At 39.2% G+C, this 9736-nt stretch overlaps 2 protein-coding genes across 3 annotated transcripts; both read right to left on the bottom strand.

Moving 5' to 3' along the window:
• Positions 1 to 2377: 2377 nt before the first annotated feature.
• On the bottom strand, positions 2378 to 5379 carry LOC106965272 (sialic acid-binding Ig-like lectin 6). Of its 2 annotated transcripts, XM_015061268.1 has the most exons (7): positions 4604 to 5379; positions 4099 to 4189; positions 3700 to 4014; positions 3220 to 3543; positions 2836 to 3123; positions 2624 to 2732; positions 2378 to 2519 (listed from the first exon to the last, which is right to left on the bottom strand). In XM_015061268.1, exons 2-7 carry the CDS (start codon positions 4169 to 4171, stop codon positions 2411 to 2413), a joined length of 1218 nt encoding a protein of 405 aa, XP_014916754.1. In that variant the 5' UTR covers positions 4172 to 4189; positions 4604 to 5379; the 3' UTR covers positions 2378 to 2410. The 2 variants fall into 2 exon arrangements, with proteins under 2 accessions (XP_014916754.1, XP_014916753.1); XM_015061267.1 differs by having other exon boundaries at positions 4099 to 5379.
• Positions 5380 to 6815: 1436 nt separating this feature from the next.
• On the bottom strand, positions 6816 to 8437 carry LOC106965273 (uncharacterized). The gene is made up of 4 exons (XM_015061269.1): positions 8098 to 8437; positions 7713 to 8000; positions 7503 to 7605; positions 6816 to 7393 (listed from the first exon to the last, which is right to left on the bottom strand). Exons 1-4 carry the CDS (start codon positions 8435 to 8437, stop codon positions 7285 to 7287), a joined length of 840 nt encoding a protein of 279 aa, XP_014916755.1. The 3' UTR covers positions 6816 to 7284.
• Between the last annotated feature and the right edge of the window lie 1299 nt (positions 8438 to 9736).

Here is a 9736-nt window from a genome sequence, read left to right as displayed (position 1 = left end):
CACCCTTCACCAGGAGCTCGAGGCGACACTAATTTTAGACGTTTCAGTATCTCTGACGCCAAATTATCAGCGAAGACGCCGCCCCTGGACTGCACAGATCTCTCGTTCTTCACTCTGGGACATTCGGGTCTTTGTCACAAGACACCTTGGTTCATTAAAAAGATGCTCAACAGAATCAACAGAACATTGTGGCATGAATGTTTGTGCCTAAAAGAAGGACTTCGACTAAGAGCTAGATTGTTTTCACATATCATAAGGCTGTGTTATTGTTTGGGACATTTTACACACGTATTTATGAAACAAACTAAACTGACAAAGGAGCTAGAGAGGCAGTGTTTTGTCTTGTTATTTAACAAACACAGCATTTCCAGTTTTAAGAGTTTATTGATTAGAGATCTGACTGTAAAATCTATTTTGCTCTCTATGAACAAAGGAAAGCGAGAAAGTGTCTTTGTGAATGCATCCGCTTCTTATAGCACGACCCTAATTAATTGGTAAAGGATTGAAATGAGGCGAGGAGCTGAGATAATCCTTGTTGCACGAGGACTACCTCAGCAGCGAGCTCAGTGGGTAGGAAAGAGGACGAGCCACACTTTCAAGCAGACACCAAACCACCAACATGCAGCTATTAATCCCAACTTCCTCTCTGAAAAAGCAGGTGTTTTTCACAGAGAAAACCTTATTTTTCCTAATAATTATTATTCCGAGAATCGTTTCACTTGAGTTACTGTAAGTTACTTAGTGTTGACAAAAAGCTAATCCGTAAGCAATTTTATTTAGATGAGTGCAACGGAATCACCACATTGGATTTGTAATTAAATCTTTTTTTTTTTTTTTATTTCCTGTTTTTGTTACTTTTTATCTGCTATGAGTTGCCAGGCTGTAATTTCACACTGACAAGATTTAATCAATGACACAACTTTGCAAAAGAAATCTTTTCACCCTGTTGAACTAGTGGAGACATTCAAGATTTGTTATTAAAAAAAATGTTGAAAAGTGTGAAGAGCTTGAGTGTTCGGCTCACTTTACTCTGATACTCCAAAATAAAAGCAAGTGCAAAAAACGATCTCCAATTACCAGCTAATTAGTGAACACACAGCCCAGTTGTGCCTCAGTGTTAATACAGCTCTGTTTACAATTGAAGGTTTGCTGGAGAACATGTCAGTAATAAAGTGAAGGACAAATTTTAAACAGGGAATTTATTAATGATATATGGTGGTGGCAGCATAATGCTGGGGTTATGCTTTCCCTTTTTATGGAGTTTGTTGAAAACCGGGGCAGAGGTTCCTTTTGCGGCAGGGAGACGAATCCAGACACAAATCCAAGTGAGAATTTCTGGCAAAATAGATCAACTGAGCTTGATCTGTCGGTCGATTGCATCATGAAACATCAAAGTCAAAGAAATGTGCTGACACAGCTTTATTCACACCAGATTCACATGGGGTACACTGCAGAGTATGGGAAGGCCTGACGACAGAAAAGAGTCTTTTTCCAAATTATGGTGCGTTGTCATGAACATCTGATGAATTTTATCGTCTGAATTGCCAAAGCTGTGTTTCATCTTGACATTTAAATTTGGTAATCACTGAGTATTACAGAGAGCAAGGAAGCAAGATGGCCAAGCGTTATGTGACTTTTAAAAAACGTGTTTCTATGTATTTGTTGAAACTGTCACTATGTCGTGACAGTATAGTATGAGACAGAAAACTGCCTTCTCCCAGTGAACTAGAAACAACCAATCAGAGCCAGGAGGAGGGTCTTAGCGCTGTCAATCATGGCACACACACTGCTGTGTTGTATCAGAACCTGGAAATATTTGTCATGTTACAGTGTGTTGTTACTTCGCCGTTAACAGATTTAGCAGCGCTTTCACGAGGTTGAATGACAGCGCTAAGACCCTCCTCCTCCTAGCTCTGATTGGTTGCTTTTTATTTTTATCGGGGGCGCTGCAATTCTTCAGACGGCAATACCAGCGCCGGGAGGAAGTGGAGGAGCCTGGTCTTCTCACCTATTATCTGTCTCGTATTATACTGCCACAACATGGTGACAGTTTCAACAAATATGGAAAAAACAAATAATAATAAAACAAAGTCATAAAAGTTAAACTCTTGATTCTATTGGTCTGTGTCTGTCTGTCTTTGTAGGTTTGTGGATTCAAGTGTCCTTATCAGATGCCTGACAAAGTTCATCTTCCTCCTTTTTACCTGAATTAGTAGCAGCTCTTTTCGTGGTTCTCGTTAAAAGGTTCTCATATTTAAGGCTGTCATAAACATATTTGGCATAATGAGGTATACTGGTCACTAAAACGCATAATTTAAACAGCATTTTTTAAATACATGGCATGTACTTAATAAAATAAAACAACATGACATGTTACTTCCTGTTATTTACAGGGCTAAAATTGCATACTTCATTTATTTTGTGGGGAAATAGTGCTGTATGCTTCCTCCATATCTGCTTTTCTCAAAGTCGCGTAGGTGTCTGCTTCTTCACGCGATTCCTTCTGCTGTTTTCTGCTCCTGCAAACACAGAAAAAAAAATCTTCATTCTTCACATCCAAAGCTTGCTCTGATAATTCAAGATAGGCAGTTCATTTCTCACTGAAACATATTTCTATCCTTACCTTTGGTAAATACAGATGAAAACAGCGACAAAAACCAGGTTCAGAGCGAAACACACTCCTGTTAGCCAGGGCAGAGCTGAGTGACACCCTTTGCTTGATTCTGGAAAAGCTAAAATAAAATTATCAAATTGCAGAAGATTAACAATGAAGGTTTTTCTTTTGTACCTACGAACAATAGGGATAAAATGAAAACAAAACTTTTGATTACTCACAGTTCACCCTGGCGGGCTCTGTGACGTTTTGAATCGGGATTGGACTTTCCGCCTCACCAAGTTCATTTCTGCTCATGCATTTGACAGTGGCGTTGTGATATTTCGCTGCAGGCATGGTGAGGGTGCTGCTTACTCTCTGAGCGTCACTAAAACTGGTCACTGAGTAATCTGTGAGGGTTCCCAAAGACCAAAAGACTGGTGGCAGAGGATTGCCCCAGCTGGTGCACACACAGACCAGCAGCTCCCCTTTCACTGTGCAGTGAGAGCTGTTCAGGATTCTGGGTGAGACTGAAGACAGCAGAGGAAGAAACAGAGAAGGGGAAAAAAAATCTACATATGATTAAACTATGAGCAGAATATTTTATAAAGGCTGTAATCTCTTACATTTCACAGTCAAGGTGACAGTTGTCTCAGCAACATCGTGACCATATGTTGCCGTACATGTGATGTTGGTGTTGTGATCATCCGCCGTTGGATTGACTAATATATATTTATAATTTTGTCTACGTCGAGGTCCAAATCTCATTTGCCACCGCGTGTGATCAGAATCATCAAAGTAATTGTCTTTCCTTCTAGATTGTCCATCAGCATTTGTCCATTTCCAAAACAAAAGCACTTCACCAGAGCATGGCATCGGAGCCGAGCAGGTCAGTTGGGCACGTTGTCCTTCCACCATCGGACGAGAATCAACAATTGGTGTAGTTAACGCTGCAAACAACAACAACAAAAAAACTAATTAGCATTTTGCACATAGGTCGCATTTTTATTGAAGCAAATCATGTCCAAAGTCATCTGAATCAAATGAAAAAGAAAGATCTGAGCAAAGTAAATGTCTTAATCTTTGAGGCAAGAGTAATCACTCACCAGAAACGGAAATGTGAATCCTTTTAGGGAAAACAAACGTCTGATTACATCCCCATTTAAGTTTGACGCCGTACTTGTATTCTCCAGATGGAGGCGTAGTTATTGAGAAAATATCCTTTGCGTCATGATTCATGTTATTGACAACTTTTGTATCAACAACATTTGATGGATCTCCTTTAAATAACATCTTCTTGTACGGGACTGTTACTTTGTCTCGAGGAAAAATCACTTCATGTGGGATCCGAATACAGTTGGTAGACTGCACTGTAATGTGCTCTGTTACATTAATGTAAAAATCCGAGTCATCGAGAGTTTCTAAAGAAGACAGAAAGGCAATATAAATTATTAATGTTCTGCCAAGTGCTTATTACTTATTTTATTAATTTTGTTTAAACTTACCGGGGATACACTGAAACTGGCAGCTGGTGGTTCTTAGAAGAATCCATAAAATTACAAGAAAGGTCAAAGCCATTTTCCTGTCTTGGTAAAACTGTTTGAAAGTAGTAAAAAAAAAAAAAAAAGTAAAATTAGATCTCCAAAAAATAATTCCAGTTTAAAACGTAGAGATTCAACATGTAGATCTAATGCACCACAAAGGTCTTAATAAACTCTTAATGAAGACCGTTTTATCTCCTGAAGCCGTATTACTTCAGTGGAAGTGATCTGTTACAACAATGAGCTGCGAAATATTGGACTGCCTGTATTCATGAAAAAGGGGAAGGTCTTTCTCTCGAGAAGAAAAACACATGTTCTATTTAAGTCATTAAAAAGTTTCAGTTCTTTTCAGTGACTAAAATAAGAATAAAAGAATACCTGTGAAAGCAAATATATAAGAGCTACAATAAAACAGATTTGATCAAAGAAAGTTCATGACATGCTTTAACTGTCCAGTCAAAGTCCAGACCTAAATCTAGCTTTGCGCCTGGGGAAAGACTTGAACATTTTGGCTTGCAGTTATCTCCTCTCAATTCAGCTTGGCTTGAGCTGTTTTTCTAAAGAGGAATGAAAACATAAAAAATCTGTCAGAAAAGAAATGCAACATAAACAAAGAGTCTTACAGTTGCAAGTTCCAATATATGCATGCCACACTTTTCAGTTCTTTCCATGTAAAAAGGCTATGAGTCCTTTTTCTTATACTTTATGTTCATTTATCACATAACCCCTAAAATAAAAGATTTGTGGTTGTATGTTTAAAGTGGTGTGAAAAGCCTGACAGCATCATAGATGAGAAAACTTAAAGAAATGTGCAGACATCCACTTTATTTACAGTAGTTTGCACCAATAAAATTATCTACAGATTACAGGATGAATATTACGCCATAGTTATGTTCAGGGGTGAAAGTAAGGGGGTACGGAGGGGTACTGCGTACCCCCAAAAGATTTAGCGGGGGTACGCAGTACCCTCAAGAAAATGGAGCGGCTGTCTGCTGTAAAGAATCAGCGGGTGCACGCAGCCGTGAGTGCGTCCGCTGATTAGACATGACTGACTGGTTATTCTAACAATGACCAGTCTAAAACAGTGGGTTTTAACCTTTTTTGACGTACCAAACCCACCAGTTTCATATGCGCATTCACTGAACCCTTCTAATAAGTAAAATATCGCCTGCACTGCTGGAAACTGTTGAGCGGAGGGGGGGTACGTGCTCCTCCGCAGCACTGATTGGCTAAGCAATGTAACGTGATCCTCTGCAGCAAGTGATGGCAAAACTGGGCGTCATCACAACTTTACACAGTGTGTCTTTACCTCCGCGGCAGAGGCTCCGCCGAACCCCTGAGACCAACTCATCGAACCCCTGGGGTTCGATCGAACCCAGGTTAAGAACCACTGGTCTAAAACATGACTTAATAAGTTAATAAATAGCTTTTTTCTCACTTCATATTATTCTGAACTGTTCGTGATATGCTAGACCCTCAATTCACCACCAATTCACCACCTTTTGCCCCCCTCGGAGTTCGAAGCTTTCGTCAACTGCCAGCCTTAAAGGTCAACATTGTTTGTTACAAAATATCCAAAGTAAAAGCAAAGAGAGACGAACTAATTGTATTTCATGTAATTAGGTTCAATTTCAACAACACATCGCAGCTTGAGAACACCGCTATGACCAGAGATTTCATTTAATTTAACATGAGAGTGCTTGCGCGTTTATCTCCAAAACACAGTGGTTGCCAAGGGGATTGGTGCGTTCGATTAAATAGACTGGGTCATTTTGCAAAGGTGGTGCACTAATACTAAAAACCTCCGCTTGCTTTGGGACAGGACGAACAATAAATCATTTACCATCTACAAACCTTTACATAAAAACCGCGAGAACAACTAAATTGTTAAAAATTTCAAACGAAATCGAAACTTGACCAGCATGCAGAGAAAAATAACGTCCTTATTCAAAAGAAAAGACAGGGAGACCGGAGCTGAGAAGATACCCGACAAAATTAAAAAAACAGCTGATGAAGATTTTGAGCAATCTGAGAGTCAGGGTGAGGAGACGCCACGTCACGAAGATGAAGTGGAACAAACAGGTCATGATGTTAGGCCTACTCATTATCCTTCTGCCTGGACACAGGAACAATATAACCAGTTTAAAATCAGAAATGAATGGTTATATGCTAGAAATTGAAAACTGGGATGCAGTCCATGCCATGACGTTCAAAATACACACACACACACACATATATATATATATATATATATATATGAAAGAGATTTTTTTTTTTGTCACAGTACCCCCAAGAATTTAAAACTATACTGCTCAAAAAAGTAAAGGGAACATTTCACTTTAATTTTGTGTGTGGCTCCAAATCCAGGCCTCCATTGGTTAATAAATTTGATTTCCATTGATGATTTTTGTGTGATTTTGTTGTCAGCACATTCAGCTTTGTACAGAACAAAGTATTCAATGACAATATTTCATTCATTCAGATCTAGGATGTGTTATTTGAGTGTTCCCTTTATTTTTTTGAGCAGTGTACTTTCACCCCTGGTTATGTTACACAATGATAATGTGAAATGAGAATAAGACATGAGATACTGAGAAGATCTGATGTAAAAAAGAACAAAAAAACTCAGTATGAACTCTTACAACAGCTCAACAGTTCCTCACTTTCAATACTATTCATTATGATTAAAGTTTCAATATTTATTCACTTTTGTGTAAAACACGTAAAGTAGCCATCATACTGTTTTTTCAAAACAAACCTCCGATGAAGTCAGGCCTGGTGCTCCACAGAAATTACAAACAGGCTGACTTAAACATCTCTTGAAACATTTTGAAGGCTGTTTGTTTGACAGGATTTCATTTAGGAGCATCAGAGTAAAAGGAACTGAATAAAAATTCACATCACACTTTGTAGATATGAATTTGTTGAACATGTATCATTTCCTTTTTATTTTATTTTTCTTGGTCCATGTCCTTGTGGAACATATAGAAGCCTCGTTGTAACGTAAATTGCATAAATGTGAATATTACTGAAAAGCTATTGATAGAATATTTATCTGCTGTACATTTTTGTTTTGCATTTTCTTTGCTCAAGTGCCTTGAAGCATCTCGGTAGCAAAAAAAAACGGACATTGGTTCACACTTGCAGGCTTCATTTGGGTTTTGCGGAGATAACGCTGTATTCTTCCTCCACGTCTGCCTTTTTCAGAGACATGTAAGTGTTAATCTCTTCGCTCTGTTGCTTCTGCTTATTGTTCCTTCTGCAAATAAGGAAGAATTTGCAAAATGTTATTTGTTTTTTTTTTTGTTTTGTTTTGTTTTTGTTCCGACAAACTGGCGTGGGCTGCTAAAAATCTAGTTTTGTCTTACCTTTGACGAATGTGGATAATCAGGGCGGTAATGAAGACCAGGTTGAAAGAGAAACACAGCCCAGCTATCCAGGGAAGAGCTGAATCCATCCCCTTCCTTCTGCCTGGAACAGATGGAGGAATCAGTTTGGCCTGGATTTAATTAGTGCAACCTTTTTTTTTTTTTAAATCACAACCATGCTCCCAAACCGCGACTGCATGGGATACTCACTGTTTGGCTCCGCGCTCTCTCCAGAGTTATGGATCATAATTGAGGTTTCAGCCAGACCGCGTTCATTGCTGCTGGTGCATTTTACAGTGGCGTTATGGTATTCGGACGCAGGCATTGTGAAAGTGCTTCGTACTGTCTGGGCAGTCCTCACGCTAGTCACTGAGAAAGCCGTGAGGTTTTCCGAAGGCCAGGAGATCGGTGGCAGAGGATTCCCCCGACTGAGGCACACGCAGACCAGCAGCTCGCTTTTAACCAGGCAGTGGGAGTCATTCGAGATCTTAGGTTTGACTGAAAGAAAGACGCACAAACAAAAAGAAAAAAAGTCAAGTTAGTTATGGAGAGCAATATAATGAGCCATAATGTGTCGGTATGTCAAACTTCTTACATTGCACGTGCAAAGTGACCGTTGTTTCCGTGCGGTCGTTGTCGTATTCGGCCGCACACGTGATGTTGGTGTTGTGATGATGTGCTGTGGGATTAATGCGCAACGTGTATCTGTATACAAAAATCAGCTGATCAAATGTCCCGTAGCGATTGTCTCCGAGTACCCTAGCTTGTCCGTCGGCCTTCGTCCATTTCCAGGAAACTCTGAGTGCTTGAGAGCACGGCTTTGGGACGCTGCAGATCAGCTCAGAGCGTTCCTCCGTCAAAGGAGGAACCAAAACAGTCGGGGCTTTGTTGCCAACGCTGAAAGTGAACACGTTTAAAGTGAGCACATTTAGCATGATGCAAAGACAACAAAAAGTGGTAAATTTTGTTGTTGTTGTAATTTTAAGGCTCTAAAGTTTAACGCATTATCACTGTGTGCCTACAAAACAAAACAAAAAAACACACAGCTGGATTAAATTTCTTCTTTTTTTATTTCAGTTTAAATGTACAGTTTACAGCACTTTGAGAGAAGGAGGGGAGCTTCAACCAAAGACCCGGTCAAAAATGGTGACAACGAGCCTCGGCAACCTAAACTGACTTCACTGAACATCTTTGACAGAATATAACAAGAAATAGTAAGTTAATATATTTTCAGCTTAGTTTAGATTTTTTGTTCCTAGAGATAGATTTAACAGCTAGTATAAGCACAGTCAAGACCAGAGTGGTCTCCCACTGTCCTAAACTATCTCTAGTCTCAACCGCATCGTTGCTCTTTAATCAGAGGCTACTTTATGAATCTTTATGTCGTTATCGCAGCTCAATTTGGTAGTTATTTACCCAGAATTCTTTAAAACATGAGACACAGGGAATACTGATGAAAACTAGGTTGTTGGCCAGCTTTGGTAAATTTACATTTTGTTTATAATATATGATGATTCTTCACACAGGAAGTGGAGGGAGGATGTGGTGCACCCTTCATGATCTTCCTGTGTGAACTTTGTTAGCTTTAACTGATAATTAAATTGCAGGGTTAAACTAATGAAAAATTGTAACGAACAAATTTTTATGAGCAAGTCAGATTATGGTCAAACCCACAGCCAAATTCAAAGTGATGACTTTTTTTTAATTATTTTTTTTAGAAAGTACAGAAAAAAAAAAAACGCCAGCTACCACCAATAAACATTTAGCAACAATAAAATCTCTTACTTACGTAAAACAGAGATGTGGACTCTCTTTGGGAAAGTGTAAGTTTGATTACACCCCCATTCCAGTTTGAAGCCATAATCATATTCTCTACATGGAATATATTTTATCCAGAATGAATCTTCTTTGTCAGAATCTGCGTCGTGGACAACTTTTTTATCAACGACGTTTGACGGATCACCCTGAAATAACATCTTTTTGTACGGGGCTGCCACTTTGTCTCGTGGAAATGTCACCTTGTGTGGGATTTTGATGCAGTCGATGGACTCCACTCTGATGAGTTCTGTCACGTTGACTGAAAACTTTCTCATCGACAGTTTCTGTGGACAACGGAGAAGATCGTTTTCTGCTTATATTAAATGCTGAAGATTTCTATTTAATGCTACAGGCATTTGCTTGCAGCACAGTTTCAAACCTGGGATGCAATTAATTTGACAGCTGCTGGGTCCGAG

This window comes from Poecilia latipinna, unplaced genomic scaffold, assembly GCF_001443285.1.
Source record: "Poecilia latipinna isolate Pla-1442-1.1 unplaced genomic scaffold, P_latipinna-1.0 Scaffold1796, whole genome shotgun sequence".
NCBI classification, from domain to species: Eukaryota; Metazoa; Chordata; class Actinopteri; order Cyprinodontiformes; family Poeciliidae; genus Poecilia; species Poecilia latipinna.
Note: the sequence above shows the minus strand (reverse complement) of the source record. Positions and strands in the feature narration are given on the sequence as shown.